The 17,759-nt window shown below is 36.9% G+C and overlaps 2 protein-coding genes across 6 annotated transcripts; one reads left to right on the top strand and one right to left on the bottom strand.

The window, feature by feature from the left end:
- Positions 1-2,242: 2,242 nt before the first annotated feature.
- Positions 2,243-5,881, bottom strand: LOC110791789 (F-box protein CPR1). 3 transcript variants are annotated; one of them, XM_021996549.2, is made up of 3 exons: positions 4,560-5,881; positions 3,587-3,691; positions 2,243-2,555 (listed from the first exon to the last, which is right to left on the bottom strand). In XM_021996549.2, the coding sequence occupies exons 1-2, from the start codon at positions 5,693-5,695 to the stop codon at positions 3,640-3,642; spliced, it is 1,188 nt and encodes a 395-aa protein (XP_021852241.1). In that variant the 5' UTR covers positions 5,696-5,881; the 3' UTR covers positions 2,243-2,555; positions 3,587-3,639. The 3 variants fall into 3 exon arrangements, with proteins under 3 accessions (XP_021852241.1, XP_021852242.1, XP_056692941.1); XM_021996550.2 differs by having other exon boundaries at positions 2,243-2,552; positions 4,560-5,793; XM_056836963.1 differs by lacking the exon at positions 2,243-2,555 and adding an exon at positions 2,569-3,143 and having other exon boundaries at positions 4,560-5,793.
- A 29-nt stretch (positions 5,882-5,910) lies between these two features.
- LOC110791790 (uncharacterized) lies at positions 5,911-9,438 on the top strand. Of its 3 annotated transcripts, none has more exons than XM_056836961.1 (8): positions 5,911-6,111; positions 6,514-6,766; positions 6,844-6,942; positions 7,037-7,117; positions 7,639-8,328; positions 8,401-8,544; positions 8,715-8,786; positions 8,867-9,438. In XM_056836961.1, exons 2-8 carry the CDS (start codon positions 6,545-6,547, stop codon positions 9,065-9,067), a joined length of 1,509 nt encoding a protein of 502 aa, XP_056692939.1. In that variant the 5' UTR covers positions 5,911-6,111; positions 6,514-6,544; the 3' UTR covers positions 9,068-9,438. The 3 variants fall into 3 exon arrangements, with proteins under 3 accessions (XP_056692939.1, XP_056692940.1, XP_056692938.1); XM_056836962.1 differs by having other exon boundaries at positions 6,523-6,766; XM_056836960.1 differs by having other exon boundaries at positions 6,537-6,766.
- The last annotated feature ends 8,321 nt before the right edge of the window (positions 9,439-17,759 follow it).

The following is a 17,759-nucleotide window of genomic DNA, read 5'->3' on the forward strand; positions in this document are numbered from 1 at the left end:
AAATAACAGTAGCATTTCAAAACAGCTTCCCTGTAGACTTCACCAAGCATCGCCGGCCAACAGCCACCAGGGCCGCCGACCAGCTTCCACGGAATTACCCAGCCACGCCGGTCGACCCAACTACCAGCAACTGCCGGCAGCAAGACCAGCATCGTGGCCAGCACATCAACAACCGAACAACAGCGATGTTGGCTGCTCTTCCGCCGCGACGATAACCGATCGCCGCCCTGATAACCGTCGGAACACGACCCTAATTCACCCTCCACCGTGGCTCCACCGTCGCAGGTGGGGCCACCCAGTCATGATGCGCAACTTTTCATTTAAATTGTGCAACATTTAGCAATTTAAATTAATCTTTATCCAACCTTTGTTTAAAGATTAATAATTTTAATTAGGGTTTAATAATCCAAAAATTATGCTAGAAATTCTGAATAAATAAACAAAATCTAAACTGAATTTTAGGTTTGTTGAGGTTTAGATTTCAATATTAAACTTTATTAAAATTAAATCTAACAAGAATTCAAAATTTAGTTCTCGGTAGCATTTATAGTGTTATGAGAACACTTGTACGTCAAGACGGATGAGCAATTCCTAAAATCAACAATTTCCTTTACAATGCACAACAACCAATTTGATTTTGTATCTTCTACCTCATTTCTCACTTAAGGAACGTAGCAATATATGCTAGTGTCTAGCTAACTGGAGCCCTAGAAATCAACTAATAGCTAACTCATGTCTCCTCCATAACTCATGTTGCTACAACATCAGAGGTAAACTTGTTGGACTAAAGAATCTCTGTAGTTTCTAAATCATCTTAACTTAAGTGGTTTCAACAAACAAACATCAGTTTACGAGTTTGATGTCCATGACTTCATAATCAGACGGATGGAGTAAGTCATAGAACCATGTTCAACGCTACAAATTAAATGGCTAAGGGTATACTACCACCATCTGTATGGATTGTTTTTATCAGACTGCAAAATCGTAAAAAATAGAGCATCCAAACCCCAGTCTACGACAGAGCATGCGGTTATCTACTTCATCCGTCTTTTAATACTCGCAACGTTTGTTAGTATCACGCATGCCAATGTACAACTTTAATCATTTATATCTTAAATTCTCTTTATGCAAAAATTATAAAAAGTTGATATTTTGAAAATACACATTGAGACGAATCCAACAAGATCCCACATGACTATATTTTATCTTATATAAAAAGCACTAAGAATAGTCAAAGTAGATTATATGAATAGTGGCAAAAGTCCAAACGTTGCGAGTATGAAAAGACGGAGGAAGTATTAATAAGACCATCAAGTTAGATTATATTGAAAATTATTAAATGCACTCGGGTGCACCTTACACCCATATGTGTTTTCTATCATATTTTCCATTTGAAAGGGAGGGAACCACTTTTCCTTCTTTCTTCCTTACATTCCTCTCCTTTCTTCCCTCAATCTTCACCATCTTCTCCCAATTTATTTCAAGGTACCAAACAAAATAAAACTATTTTGGAATTGTATCTTCCCTTGAAAAATATTTTCTATGGAAAATCATTTTACAATGAAAACATTTTACGCCCTACCAAACGGAGCCAAAATCAAGCACATAAAAAGCAAAAATCTAATTACAAAAATCTAATTACTTGTCCAGGGTTGTTCTTTAACTTTTTCGGGGTTGGGAAGAATCGAACTCTGGTCTATGATACAACACTTATGAGTCATTACCAACTGGGACAAAGATTACATAATGCTTAATAAAGCAACTTTAAATATATAATATGGATTACTGGGGTTTAACCAACAAAATTTCTTTTTGGGCCCCAAACTTTTGTGGCCCAGTGCTGTAGGTCCGGTTAGACCGCCCTTTAGCCGACCCTGTGTTTTAGCTTTGTTCCAAGTCTAGAGCAACTGTATATTATAAATGTTTCCGCAGATCGAGTTGGAAAGTTATATCACCTTGATAAGATGCACACCCTTCGTTCTTAGTTTAATGATTAATCGTTTGACCTTGGTATTAAAAGATTGAGGATAACATATAATAATAATTCAATAAAAGGCCAAGAATACACTAAATATATGCAAAAATTCTAACATAGTCACCAACTATGGTAGATTATGTTAAGAAAGTAATTTTACCGATGATATTTTGCATGATTACTCCCTCGATCGGAGTAAAACAACAATAGCAGCATAATTTTAGGGTTAGTAGACCATATTTTTAAAATTTTATGAAAAAAAACAAATTACCTTATCAAGAAATGTAATTTCTGCTACTCTTAGCAAGAAAAGCATTGCTTACAGAGTTACAGCAAAAGTTCGACAGAACCATGTTAGGAAAAGCAGTAAAGCTTAATTCATCAAAGCATTCATGAGATCCACGGAAATGTCGATTTCCCAAAATGTAAATGCCAAAAGTTTGCAACATGCTACAAAAGAAACCTGCCATATCATTACTTTCGATGGCTCTTATAGAGTTAGAGTCCTATGTTTCTTCATGTTGAAATCATAAAACCAGTGCTCCGAGCCTCCGATGACCGCCTCAACCACGGCTCACTACTAGGGAAGTAGTATACAAACATATATTTCAGCTTTTGATTTTTCGAACTAAAAAATAGCCATCGTAGAATTTAAAAAAAAGACCAAAAAAAAAAACTATCAAACATGTAAAATGTAAGAATGCAAAAACCTCAATGTTGTGGAGACAAGCAATCATCAACAAGAGCAAGTGCAAGATATACCCATACCCAGACGAATAAGAAATCAGAAAACTTAGGTTTAGCCACTACGAAATGTGTGGAGTAAGAAAATCAAAACTCCAAACTACCTCGGAATTAACACGCAAAATCAAATCTAAGTTTTCATAGTTTTGATTTTCTTACCCCCCTGCCTGCTTTCGTCAATTCTAAGTTTTGATTTTCTTAACAGGCTGTTGTTCTAAGCGAACGAAAGCAGGCAGGGGGGTAAGAAAATCAAAACTCCAAACTACCTCGGAATTAACACGCAAAATCAAATCTTCTCACCTTCTTACTTCTGTCAATATTAGTCCATCCTGTCCTGTCCCAAAACGGTGTCTCAAATTGATTTTCCAAGGGGAGGGGCGCACAGAAGGTTCGTTGGAGCTCAAAATCATTGAAAATTGCAAAACTAATATAAAAAACAGCAATGAAACAATCAATCACATGCGAAGTATTACATAACAAAGCGGCACCCTGGAATTTGTAAAGTGCCATACTTGTACAAGCAGAAGTTCATGAAATCTTTTATAGAACTAGGCATAATCGTAGATTACCATTGAGAATTTCAATGTCATGCATACAAAGGTCTGTGTTTGGTCTATATTTTTGGGATTAGCACGATACTGTTTATCAAATTTGAAGGCCCCTTCTTTATTTATCATATTCAAATAAGGTACACTATTCTATTTTTCTGTCAAATTTTCTGTTCAACATTCAGCGAACATCAGTATATAAGGTACACTACAGTACGGTCCATTAAATCGTAGCAACAAAATATGTAGTAAAAGGATGAAGCAAAAATGGCTATGTGGACTGAAAACACAAATCAAGGAAAGATGACTGCATACTTACATTATAAAGATCGGACATGGTTCCAGCAGACAGCAGAAACATCTTAAATTAAGTCATAGCCTCAGCTTGAACCCAGTAGAAAGAAATTGATCCAAATCATTATTTCTGAAGAAAAGAAGTGACAGCGTCAGAACTTTCACTACCGCCGTTACATACAAAATGGTCCATCCAAGTCACATACACTTAGAGGAACATTCTCACATTTCATTTAATGAACCAGTTGAAGCTACTAAGCATTGTTTAAACAAGATTTAATACGGAGTACCAAATCCCTTATCATTAGTCAACGGATAGGATTCTATGAACTCTTCTAAAGTACGCTCCTAAATCATGGATAAAACAGCTAATCACATTACTTCATAACATAGCAAAATGGCAGTATGGATTTTTTTGTTAAGTGTCATGCACGAATCTCTCAACTAAAAAGTCAGCAAAGGACAATAAAAAGAGGTAAAAAAAAGACAACTACATAGTTGAACAAACAAAGTCAATGTAATCTCATACGTAGTATACTCTATATTTCATAGTACTGACTAGCTTGAGGGTTTTAATATCATGCTTGGTTTTATACTCTATATTCTTTGGATTTAGCCATACTGTTTGTCAAATTTAAATGCATTTTCTTGGTTTATAGATTATTCAAATAAGGATTTAACGTATTCAGATACAGAGTATTCTGTTAACGTTCAGACAACATCACGCCAAGAGATACTACATGAATTTTTTCCAAAGCAAACTGAGGGTCAATTTATATGTGAGCAATAAAATATGTGTAAAAGGATGAACCACAAATGGTCATGTTACTCATGTGAACAAGAAAATTCATATGAATGCAATATTCTGAGTTTCCCCTGTATAGCACTCATGAATCCAAGAAATTCATAAAAACACAAAGTATCATAACATCTAAGATGATTTGGATTTGACATAAGGGAAATAAATGCAAGGAAAATAGCATAAGAAATCGGTTTACTTCTTTTTGTTCTTCCTTGGCAAGATTTCCCTTACAAGACGCGGCTCATGTTCGAGTAAAACAAGGCTGCCCACGTACTTTGTCATGTTGATAGCTCCATCAGAAAGCCCAAGAGCTGTGCATCTATCAAATACATTGGACTTCAAATCATACCAACCAAAATTTAAACTGTCTATCTCCAACAAAATTTTACGCCCATCTTTGGAGTAAACAACAGGCTTAATATCCATATAAGCTTCAATACTCTCTGGCTGGCAAATACTAAACAATCTAACCCAAGACTCTTTGTTTCCATACTCTTTCATTACCCACATTTCAAAACACTCCACTATAAAATCATCATTTTGATAATCCACCATCACACACAAACATCCATCCCATTCCATCAAAAGCATAGACAAATTACTCCACTTATCACTACAATTGGGACAATCCATATACGAGAAAATCTCAGTCTCAAGATCGAAACTAGCGATGAGCTTACATGACTTCAATTCAACAGGCTTAATCACAATGTAATTTATAGTCTCATTAACAACAATACCATGACATCCATAACTATAGAGATGGTACGGGATACCTTGAGCAGATTTCCATGAATTGTTGCTCAGACTATACATTTTCGCTTCACTGTGGAAAACCTTGTTGTTGTACCCATAAACCATCATCAACACCTTATGATCATCGTTCTTGCTGTCGTATCCAAATCCAAAAACCAAAGTAGCTTTGTTAATGTTAGGAGGAATTGGATTGGCAGGGAGCTTACGATGAGATTTGGTGAGAGGATTGTAGAGGAAGACATTGTTTTTGGAGGAGTCGGAGATGCAAACGATGCCGTTGCAGGAACCAAGCAGGTGGACAACTTGGGTTTCGAGAGGGTGGTTAAAGTCCGAGAATTGGAGGTTGTTGCGGTGGATGTCGAGGTCGGCGTACTGAGGAGAGGTGTGTTTTGACCATTTGAGGAGATAACGATCGGAACTGGAAATTAGGGTTTGATTGAGGTGGAGTTTGATGAAATTGGGGGTTTTGATTAAGGAATTCCAGGATTTGCAGACGCATAGAAAGCGGAGAAGTGTTTTAACTGGCAATTTTGAGAGAATTACGGAGATTATTTCAGTTGGTAGTACCGGCGCCATTGATGCTGTGCTCAAGCTGTGGGGCACCGGAGGGTTTTCCACTTTTCCTTGTAAGGAAGTATTTTCACGAGAAATTCCAAAGCAATCTAATGGATTAACCAGAGACGTTAATCTTTGGGCATGTATGTAGTTTCGTAAAAAGATAAGGGCAGTAATGTCATTATCTGATAACTGATGTGAACTTGCCGTTTAGTAACGGTAACTGGGATGGAGGAAACGGACGTTAACGTTGTGTAATAGTAACTGAATAATAACTTGTTCATTTGGGCGGTTAAATCGAAATAAAGGCTGAATCCCAAATTTTTTTCACCAACAATATTCTCCTTCTCTCCTATTACCGTCTTTCTCCTCTAGTTTCTCTTTCCACAACCTCCATTTCCAGTTGAATTGCTTGGGCGATAATTGCATGCAATCTGGTAAGTCCTCAAGTACTTGAATTTTGTTGATTTGAAGAACAAGTATTGAAAGTAGTCGAATTGGAATTGTTTAGGAAAAACAGGCGAATTTATTAGAAATCAGTTGAGGAAATTGGTAATTGAAAATTGATATCTTACCTTGATTCATCTCATATGTATTAGTACAAATTCAGGTATAGGTTTTGAGTAATGTAGTGTAATTCCCATAATAATAGTGAAAAAAATTGGTCCGCATTATAGTAAATAATTTCACTAAACATGGTTAGTCATATGTGGGTTGAATACTTGAATGGTCCATGTCGAATAAAATGAAACAATAAATTTTGGATTTGTCCCAAATTGCGATAGTAGTATTGTGCTGATGAAATGTTAGTCGTTGAATGTCATGTTTCCATTAATTAGGTGATTCAGGGTGTTGGTGTTAGGTGAAAGAATGGGCAGAAAGATTTCTAGATCTAGAAAACGTGGGAAATTGAAATTAAGTTCTGAAGAAGAAGGTAATAGTGTAGTTGATAGCAGTTCGAGAAGTGAGCAAGATGACAGTGAAGATGAGGATTTTAAGGCATATGGATTTGAAGACTTAGATGATGATGAGGAGGAGGTTGCACAGTCGGATGCTGGTAGTACTGTGAAACGGAAGCGGGGGCTATCTAAGGTTTGTTTTTCCCGGGAGCAGTCTTATAAATATTAGTATATCAAAAGTAGTTCATAATGAAATTTTGATTTTGGCAGGGAATGGCAACCAAAACAAAGGTGACCACCAAAGAACCGATGAAAACCGAAAAGAGAGGTGTCGTGGAGAAAGTCACTCTACACACACGAGTATTCACGGTGCTTGATTTTAAACTAAGTAGTTGTTGAGTTACTTTGATATGGTGTTACATAGAAACAACTTGCCTACTAATGATTGTGTATAATTGTGTAGGACAATAGTTTGACAAAGGGCGGTGAAGTGAAGGAAGCCCGGGGGGTGTTGAAAGTCCTACATCGTGAATTTAAAGGACGGGTATGAATTCTCAATCTTTATATGGATGTTGCTTGTTGTGAAATGTCTGATGTATGTTGTGAAATATGGATTATTTGTGTGAAATATTATTTTTGTGGCAAATTGGTTTGTATTTGGGAGACACGTAGTGATTATAGAATTCGATGAATTCTAATATCTAATTGTTAATATATGCCTTATGTAGTTTGGTACCTTTTGTAGCTAGTATAGTTGTTCCTTTTCTAGTTTATAATTGAGTAATGAAGAGGAGGATTGTATGTCTGTTGGAGTAATAGTACTATCTGAATTATGAGGAATTGGATTGTATGTCTGTTGGAGTAATAGTACTATCTGAATGTAATATTTATTATAAAGAAAATGTTTATACAGATAGTATGTCTGTTGGAGTAATAGTACTATCTGAATGTAATATTTATTATAAAGAAAATGTTTAAGCAGATAAATTTGTTAAAATAGTAAATAGTAGTAAGTTATTTATGTATAGTTATGAAAAAATGAGAATGGAAAATTTGTTTTTACAGACGGCAACCATAAACTGCAAAGTTGAAGCGTTTGGCAGAATATTACATAGGTTTGATAATCGTAGGAAGCAGTGGGTTTGTGAATTGGGATTCGGAGGCTTGTATCACTTGTGCGGGAAGAACTTACCCCGCAACTTTGTGTATTGGTTGATGACACGTGTGGACCCCGTAAACCAACTTTTTAGAGGGACGAATGGAGTAGATGTCCCCATGAACAAAAACCAGGTTAGGTGGATATTAGGTCTTCCAAAAGGGGAGAAGGTAATCCCCACGAATGAAGGTGATGCTGATGAACAAATGAAAATCGCGGCCCAAAATGTTTTAAGGTTATACGGGCGTAAATGGCAGAGTGTAAACCCTAGGAAGCGGTCTGATATGATTTATACAGATGCAATTCCGGTGAATCCAAAATTTCTTGAAAGGTTAGAGGGTGAGTGGGGGGAAAATGACGAGCAGGAGTTTAAGACGATGTTCTTGATAGCCGCACTTGCGATGGTCCTATGTCCGACACAATGTGGAAGATTAAGTGCCGGTACGATATATGCGTGCACACTTGGAATGCAGTCAAGTCAATATGATTGGTGCAAGCTAGTTTATGATTTCTTCATTGAGATGGCCAAAGTGTTCTGTAGGGACTTCTACACATACGGGTGGACCAAAGGTGTAGGTGGTTGCACCATGTATTTAGTGGTGAGTGTCCTAGTAAAAGCACATTGTGAATGTTTGTTTTAGAATGATTATGAACTGTTTGTGTGATTTCAGATTTTGTATCTCGATCGACTCGGTAGAATTCCCGTCCAGTGGGGCGTATTCCCTAGGCTGAAGGCATGGGACATGAAGGAGATTCTTGAAGCTAAGAGAGCTGATCGAGAATCTGGAAAAAAAGGAGACTACGGTGTTCTCGAGGTAAGTAAAACTGTTTAAATTATAGTAAAGATTTGTATAAATAGGTTCATAAGGAAGATGTGTTTACGACGTTAATCCAACGATGTGAAAAAATTTAGAAATAATCTAGTTGTGAATATTGTACCTAGAATAGTAATATTAATAAGAATATGTGTATTTCTATGTTGCAGTGTGTTGTAGTTGCTTACGGGGAAACACAACACCCGAGGGCCACCAAGGACAGTCATGGTCCAGTTGAAGAGGTGAATGTTTGTCCAATTTACTTCAATAATCGTTAACAATTTTAATTTCAACTAAAGTATTGTTGTTTGTCGATTTTTAGGTATATATTCCGGTAATGGACAATGAAATATTGACGTTAAAACCAAGGAAAAAAGGAAATAGTGAGAGGAATCCAATGAAGATGAGACAGATGGCTAAGGAGCGGGCAAAAGAAAACAGTATCGAGTTAGAACGAATAGAACTCGATATGGAAACCGTGAATGAGGAGCCAATTATAACACCTCCACCACCCCGGACCTAATCTCGAAGTGAACGATGCCAACAGGTTACATCCTCCCCACCACCAAAGGTTCCCCCACCCCCACCAAAGGTTTCGCCACCCCCACCAAAGGTTCCGCCACCTCCACCCTCAACAAAGGTTACTTCTCCACTCCCTTCCCCATCCCCACCAAAGGATACATCTCCACTCCCTTCCCCATCCCCACCAAAGGATACATCTCCACTCCCTTCCCCATCCCCACCAAAGGATACATCTCCACTCCCTTCCCCATCCCCACCAAAGGATACATCTCCACTCCCTTCCCCATCCCCACCAAAGGATACATCTCCACTCCCTTCCCCATCCCCACCAAAGGATACATCTCCACTCCCTTACCCATCCCCACCAAAGGATACATCTCCTCTTAATCCCCAACTTTGTGTTAATCCTATTGGAGTTGCAAATATGGAAGCGGAGGTTAGTGAAGTAATAGCATCACCACTACCCGGGAGGTTGGACAGGGAGAAAGGCAAAGATATCGTGTGCGGTTTGGCATCAGCCGGTCCACCAGGAGTTGATATTGATTGTGACAACAAGATGGGTGGACTCATTGCTTCTAGCGCCCTACTTTTTCAGAGGACTCGTCCGCGTCGTTGTAGGAAAAAGATGATTTCCCTATCTGATAGAGGTCGTGGATGGTTTACAAGTGAAATAAAAAAATTCAGTTATAACCTGATTGAGTTTGTCAACCACAATGGCGGTTTACTTTCGGGTCGCGGTGATTTGAAAGGATTGAGGTACGTAAATTACGGTGTTGAGAAGATGAAAATGTGTAAGTTATATAGTTTGATTCAATGACTGGTTATGATTGTGGTTTTATAGCCTTACTGTGATGATTAAATGTGGAGACGGGAGCAATTGTAACATGCACCAGTGCAAAGGAGTGGCACAGCTGAATGGTTGTGTTCATAAGCAGGTAAGGTAACTGGTGATGACAAAGTTGTAGTAGGTTGATCTAATATCTGTACTTCTAAAATATACTATCTAACGTGAATATGAGATTATTTTTATTTGTGAACTATTAGCTTTGTTTTAATTGTAGTATGTGGACACAGTTGCAAGACTATACAATTCTACGTGGGCCGGCAAATATTTAGGGAGGAGTTTGCGGTACATGTTGAGCTCCACGTTTTCGGTAAAACGATTTGAAAATACAGTAAATATATAATGATACCAAGTTATCTGTTGGTTACAATTTAATCACTCAAAGCAATGTAGGAAAAGGTAATGAAGTTTGTTGCGGACTGCCATGATGATGGTGTGCGTAATAGCGCGGTAGATCGGAGTAGATTAGCAAATTGGATGTCAAAGGAGAGGGAAAAAATGAAGGTTGCATCCCATTTAGGAGAAGAAGAACAGCACACCAAAACTGGTACAGTGTTTTCGCGAATATCGGAGGTAAAATTGTTTGGCTACTTATACAATAAGTTAATAGATTGGATTAGTTGTACTTGTAATTATAACGGTCTAAGGTTACGCTATGCAGTTGTTCATCCCAGTACTAGAAAACTTGGGACCCCATACAAACCATTGGTGGTGTCTTGTTGTATCTGCTGACCCACCAACCATATACGTGATTGACTCCTTGATTACCAATCCCGTGGAAGAGCGTAAAAATGAAATCGATGATCTGGTAACAACGAAATTGGAATGCATTCTACTTACTGACATCATTAAACGTCCAAGTGTGTTAATTGTGGTAATGCATTGTTTTGAATTTTTTCAGCTTATTGGGGTTGACAAGCTGCTTTTCAGTGGTGAAAATGGAGATAGTTGGGGCCAGTTGCTGTCGTGGGAAAGGCGGCGAATGGATATAGACATCCAGAAAGACACGTGCGTATTATTTAAATGTTTATGTTGGGTTTTATTCATATGTTGTGTAATTCTCAAAGTTTAGATATTTCCGCAGCCATAGTTGCGGTGTCCGGATGCTGCTAGCTATTAAGGACTTCGCTGAAGGTTATGAGTCGCTCCGGATAAAGGACTTGGAAGAAGCGCGACGGTTGTTGTTGACGCAGGATATTCTTTCTCCGTTCAATTTGGAGCGGGATCGTATAAAAGCGATGGTGGACGATGCCAACAAGAAAAAAATTTAACGTCATATGTTGATTATGTTGTAATAATATTCAGACTTGAGTTTAGCAGAAATTCCGTTGTATTTGGCAAGGCCCAAAAGATCAAAATATAATTTAGTATAACGTTGGACCAATTGTACTATGCGTGTTGGACCAGTGTGTTGGACCAGCGTGTTGGACCAGCGTGTTGGACCAGCGTGGAGCCCAATGGCAAGGCCCAAAACAACTAAAGCATATTTTTTTTTATTATAATCAATAATAATTTTCCATCATTGGCTGGTTGGTCCTATATAAGCCCAAAAACAGGTCGGTATCCGTTTTACATATCCGGGAAAATTCGTTGTATTCCTTTGTGAATCGGTCCGATCAGAACCCGTAAATAGCCCGGTTAATAATCCGATCAGAACCCGGTTAATAATCCGATCAGAACCCGTAAATTGCCCGTGTTTGTAGTCTCATCCTTATTATAGTGTATGTTAGACCCGTTTTGAATCTTGAACGACTCGTTAGTTCTTACTGGCTTCCTATTTTAAATATTTTTTCTTGTGTAATGGTCCCTTTAATATAATCCAAATAATTAATATTATAAAAATATTGAAATTTTATTTAGGAATTTAAATTAAGGGGAGTAAATTGAGGGGAGCCTACCCCACCCCAAAGCCTGCCCCACCAAAGGCCAAAATAATACGACAGTTAACAAAGCCCAATAGCAAAATAATGGATCATTTTATATATTCTTTAACTGTTTGGCCTGCTATCATATGTCCCAAAATCAAAGTTGAATTGTTGACCCACAGACCACAGCCCCACTACTTCTCTTGACTTTTGTTTTATCTCGCATGCATTTTCAAACTACATTTGTCTTTGGTTGTCCAAAATTCACCCGATCCGATAATCCGACCGACATTCGAACCGAATATATCCGAGAATTAGAGGGTATCGAAACCGAACCGAACGGATCCGACATTGATCCGAAATCCGAAGTGGCCCGTTACCCAAAGACCCGAACCCGATACCCGTGACCCGATTAGTATACTAACCCGATACCGAACCGAACGGATCCGACATTGATCCGAAATCCGAAGTGGCCCGTTACCCAAAGACCTGAACCCGATACCCGTGACCCGATTAGTATACTAATTTTAACTAGACCAAACCCGTATCCGACCCGAATGCAATCAGAAATCCAATGTTAACCGATAACTAGCGAAATCACCCGAAACATCATATTAACCGACTTCATCCGAAACCAAAGTTATCCAAACTGATCCGAATTGTCCCGGATAGAAACATTAAACCGACATTATCCGAATTCGACAAGACCCGAACTGTTTAGAACCGATCCGAAACCGATCCGATGACCCGAGTTGACACCCCTACTTGTGTCATGCAGTTATTTGAACACGTAATTAACTACAGAGTCTTTTAATTAGTATTTATAAATTAAAATAAAAATAATATGGTATTATTAGCAAATTGTTTAAATAAAATGTATTATAAAAATAATGGGGTAGCTATACAAAAGATATAGTCTAGATTTCATTTAATAGATTTTTTATTTATATTGAAATCGATAATTTGATAATAGATAAAATTATTTGAAATAAAAAATTCTAGGTCGATAGTAGATAATATTTAAATATATAAAAAAGAGGGTTATCTAGACATGAAATAGATGTAATGATGAAATAGTTGTTGAATTTTGTCATTGATATGACTACACCATGCAACCATTCTGCACCACCCTTCCAAATCTACATAATATCTAGACTACTAGGGGCCAATATTTAAATCTTAGAATATCTAGTTTTGCTTATGTGTAATCAATAAAAACAAATCATCAATGAAAAATATTATATTTTATCATCCGTTTGGAAAGAAATATGGTAACATTTTCCTATAAAGCGCATCTTCAATCCAATGTCCCTCAAACACCAAGAAATAGCTAAAATCCTAGTGTAAACCTTTCTGATCATGGTTGATCCATTTAACCATGTCTTTTTTAGATTACCCTCCCCAATTTCCATTACATACAACACACCTCCTAACAGAGACATACCTGAATCAAATATCAACAATCTAAATTTTTATCTGAATGAATCTAAGGTGGAGATCTTTGAAGCCATTCCGGTTGACGTCATTCGTAATATAATACGAAACGAAAATACGTCAATTGAAGAGTATAAGGAGATGAAAACACTAAATGATGATTTCCAAGTACGTCCTGCGCACCTCCCCGTCTTGTCCGACCTTTTTGGTCTTAATGAAGCGTTCAAGTTTTACATCCTGGGTGTCTTAGATAAACTAGATGAAACAAACTCCAGCAAATACATTCCTGACCATGTCTTGAATATGGTTGATCCGCGACCAGTAATTAATTGGGCTGGCCCATTGTACTTGTTAGCTGGGCCAACTACGATCCGTATGGCATCGTACTCGGATGCAGTCCATGTCATGGAAATGCATCTTGATAATAGTATAAGTTTTTTCGAATTATTTCGACTAGACCATAATGTAAGGTCGCATGACGTATTCGTCAGGTGCGAGAATTATGCGCGGTGGCCTGGTTATTACCATGTACCAAATTGGTCAAGGTATGTGTGTTGGAACGTTAGGGGAATGGCAAGGGAATCTTTTATTGAAAATTTCCAGCTTATGTACGCCTTACATCGACCAGTCGTAGTTGTTATACTCGAGTCGAGATTGTCTTTTGAAAACATTGAACTAATTGTTCAAAGATTACCCGCTAGGTATGTTTATTTCACTTTTGGGCCAGTTGGGTTTGGTGGTGGGGTGGTAGTATTATGGATGGATGTATCTGTTAGCATTGTTATCGGATACCATAATAGGATGGAGACCATGGTAGCGGAATTTTCTTTCGAGGTAACACTCTTATAGATTAATTTATACTTTAAAACATTTGGGAATTAAAAGTAAACTTATTTATGTTTTAATTTATTTTACAGGGCATTGCACCGAGACCATCGGCCAGGCGTAGATTATTCATAGGCGAGGATGCTGGAAGTTCATCCACAAACTCACGTGATATTCTAGATTAATAAGAACGTAGATTAATATATATTCGGCCGTTTAACTAAGTAATGTATTCTATGTAATGTATTGAATTAATGAATAAAATTTAATCATTATAAAATAAATATAGTGTTTATAAATAATAATTAATAACTACTAAATAGTTGCTTTTAAAAAATGTAATCAATAAATACTACAAATAAATGTAACAAGGCAAATAAAGGACTAAAAACATATAATTAATTATATATTGGGCCGAATAGTCAGTGACCATAAGTCCATAACATACAAAAAGGAAAGTGTGCCATTATATCTTAATTAACACCAATTGTCACACGACACTATTTTAATAGGAACCATGGTTTTACCCATACTAGTTAACAAACAAGTCCTAACAAATAAAGGCATATAAAATCGAACCATTGACAATATTGGCACCTTGAACAGTATGTAAATGAGTTAACTTTTCCCCTTGATGCATAAATTCAATAGTGTTAGGCTGCACACACATTGCCTCAGCATAAGCAGCAAAAACCTTTTCCATTGTGTCTATAACTTTAGCCTCAACCGGAAAATCTATCGGTTTGTTATACACTGGACGGATTAAAAACCTCTTAACATAAGTATTTACGTTCATTCCCTCGACCTGTAATAATGCGAAATATCGAGGATTAGCATAGATTTAGCATAAAAATATATACATGTTAAAGTGATGAAAAAATAGTTTGTCCTTACGTGGCCTTTGACAGAAAAAACTTCTCCGTGCTTAATGTTTAGCTCTTTAACAGTGACTTTGATTTTTGGGAAACCTTTATGTCCCGCCCTAGTGATTGAAAATTCTTGGGCTGGATAACCAATGCGACGCGCGTAATCATTGGTTATTCTGATCATAGTTTCATCTGGGTGGAGTTCGTATTTAACACCTGGATCGTCTTCTGACTCACTCCTAACCAAGATTGCGACCATGCCTAGGGGTAGGACAGGAGGGGAAAAGGGCACTGGAGGGTATGGAAAATTTGGTGTTGGTGCTAATTTTAGTCCCCAATAATTAACTTTAGGTGACGGACTCGAACAAGTGGATGAGTTCGCGTCAGATGATGTGCTAAAGGGGTTTGACGTGGCTGAGAATGTCATGGAAGTGCATGTGGAGTTGTTTGAGGAAAATGAGACGTATGGCTCGACGGAGTCCGACGCGCCAGACGACGAGTATGCAGGCAAAACTAAAGGTGGGTTAGATGATAAACTATGACCATACGAAACAGACATTCTCTATGATGATAAGTTGACAAATAAAATGATTTTGACAAAGACACAAGAACAAGTGGGATTTCGTAGTAACAATAGTTGTTGTATTTATAGTGTTGTTTCTAAAACCCTAGGAAAGGAAATGGATGTGTAGTTGTTAACGTGTCACTACTCACTAGTGGTAACCATTTGTTTGGCGCCAATATAGACACCACTTGGACCAATTTGGCGCCATAATATATGTATTGATGCATAATGCATGTGTCATACTAATTATGTAAAGAGGAATTACATTGAGTGATTATGTTTGTAAGAAGGACTTATATAGAGTGATCGGTTATTATTGAGAAACCTTAAATGCATGTGATGTCTTGCGCCCACAGGATCGGTTATTAATGAAAAACCTTAAATGCATGTGATGTCTTGCGCCCAACGGATTAATTTCATTATATTAAAACCTTGAAATTACATTTAGATATATAACAGAATGTCTTGCGCCCACAGGATGTAAAATAAGTTGATAGTATATACATTTATGTCGTTAGTTATTTATAAATGGGTGGTTTAAAGAAATACTGGATCAAGATGAATTTTCTTATAATTGTCTGTTATTTTTTTATCTCCCTTGTACATCGGATTTATGGCAAAAAAAAATTTCACAACATTGATGTACCTACCAAAGGGGATATTAATAAATTCGGGCTTTGCATAATAATATAATTGCAAATTTGTCAAAAACTATCTTATAAATTTGATTTTTTGTGTAAAATTACCTTATAAAAAATTGTTGTAATTAACTACCTTATAAAATAATTATGTTGTAAGATACTACCTTATTCCGAATTTTGAACACTGAATCATAATTTCGGGAATGACTTTATCATATGTATCTCACGTGTCATTTAATTACCCATTTCCCATGACATGCCACATGAGATGCACCTAGTAATATCGACCCCAAAATGTGCAATCAATGCTTATAATCCGACCAAAGGTAGTATCTTGCAACATTTTTTTATAAGGTAGTTAACTACAACATTTTTTTTATAAGTAGTTTTTAGCAAAAATCCAAATTTATAAGGTAGTTTTTGACAAATTTGTCTAATATAATATTGGCTCGCACAATACTTTGGTTGATTGAGACTTTTGTAGGACAACTCTTATTTTCCCACTCTTAATCTCTTTCCTTGTCCACCTCATCACCATCTCTTATTAAGAGTTATCAATACTAAGACAATTCTTATTTTCCCACTATTAATCTCTTTCCTTGTCCACCTCATCACCATCTCTTATTAAGAGTTATCTACCAATAAACCCAAGAAATAAGCTAACTCTTATACACTAACTCTTATACACTAACTCTTATACACTAACTATAAAATATGTTTTTAGGTGTTATATCCTTTTTTTTTTAGAATAATAGCCTAAAAATAAGCATAAATATACACCTAACCCCCCTCTTATTTTTAAGAGTTGCCTCTTATTTAGAGGATGTCTTAGTCAACCTCTGAATAAGAGGGAGTTAAGAGTTAGCTCTTATTTATTAAGAGTTATCTCTTATATTTTCTTTCCCCTTAAGAGGGGGCTAAGAGCTCCCTATAATTGATGTTCTAATGTCAAGTGGCAATACCTTGATGTTCAAGTGTCCTTAAGTCCTCATGAATATGGGGAAATTTTGGCGCCAATTGCTTGGTCGATAGTAGCAGAGTTGGCGCCTAATGATTACACATGTGTACAGAGTTCTAGCATTTAAATTATTAATGTATGCAAAACATACCAACTTCATCGTGCAAGTAGGAATGACAATGGATCGGATTCGGGTCGGATGTAATAAACTCCATATCCGATCCATTTAAAACTCGGACTCCATAATTGCATCCATATCCAAATTCATTTACAATTCGGACTCTAAAATTGCATCCATATCCATATTCACATCCATATCCATATCAATATCCATTTAAAATCCGGACTCCAAAATTGCATCCATATCTAAATCTGAATCATGCATTAACTTTTTACTTACATAGAACTTGTATTCTTTTAACCCTAAACTATGTTAGAAATCCTATTTCTCATTTACCAAAGTCTAATGAGTTGAGTTTATAATAATTTAATAAATTATAAATATATGCGCTTTAGTCAAATATATTATATTAAATTTGGAACTTCCTTATCCAAAAAGTTATCTACGAAAAATAATACACTTTGAACTAATTTCAGGTCGGATTTTCACTCGGACTCGGGTCGGATTCGGAATCGGGTCGGATTCTCTGCAGACTCCATATCCGATCCATATCCATTAGAATTCGGATGTTTTT

Source organism: Spinacia oleracea, chromosome 2, assembly GCF_020520425.1.
Source record: "Spinacia oleracea cultivar Varoflay chromosome 2, BTI_SOV_V1, whole genome shotgun sequence".
NCBI lineage: Eukaryota > Viridiplantae > Streptophyta > Magnoliopsida > Caryophyllales > Amaranthaceae > Spinacia > Spinacia oleracea.

Coding starts and splice junctions, on each gene's coding strand:
- LOC110791789 (XM_021996549.2), bottom strand. CDS start 5,695: ATGGCGCCGGTACTACCAACTGAAATAATCTCCGTAATTCTCTCAAAA. Junction 3,692..4,559: donor CCAAGGAAGAACAAAAAGAA/GTAAACCGATTT, acceptor TCTTTTCTTCAG/AAATAATGATTTGGATCAAT.
- LOC110791790 (XM_056836960.1), top strand. Junction 6,943..7,036: donor TACACACACGAGTATTCACG/GTGCTTGATTTT, acceptor ATAATTGTGTAG/GACAATAGTTTGACAAAGGG. Junction 8,329..8,400: donor GTTGCACCATGTATTTAGTG/GTGAGTGTCCTA, acceptor GTGTGATTTCAG/ATTTTGTATCTCGATCGACT.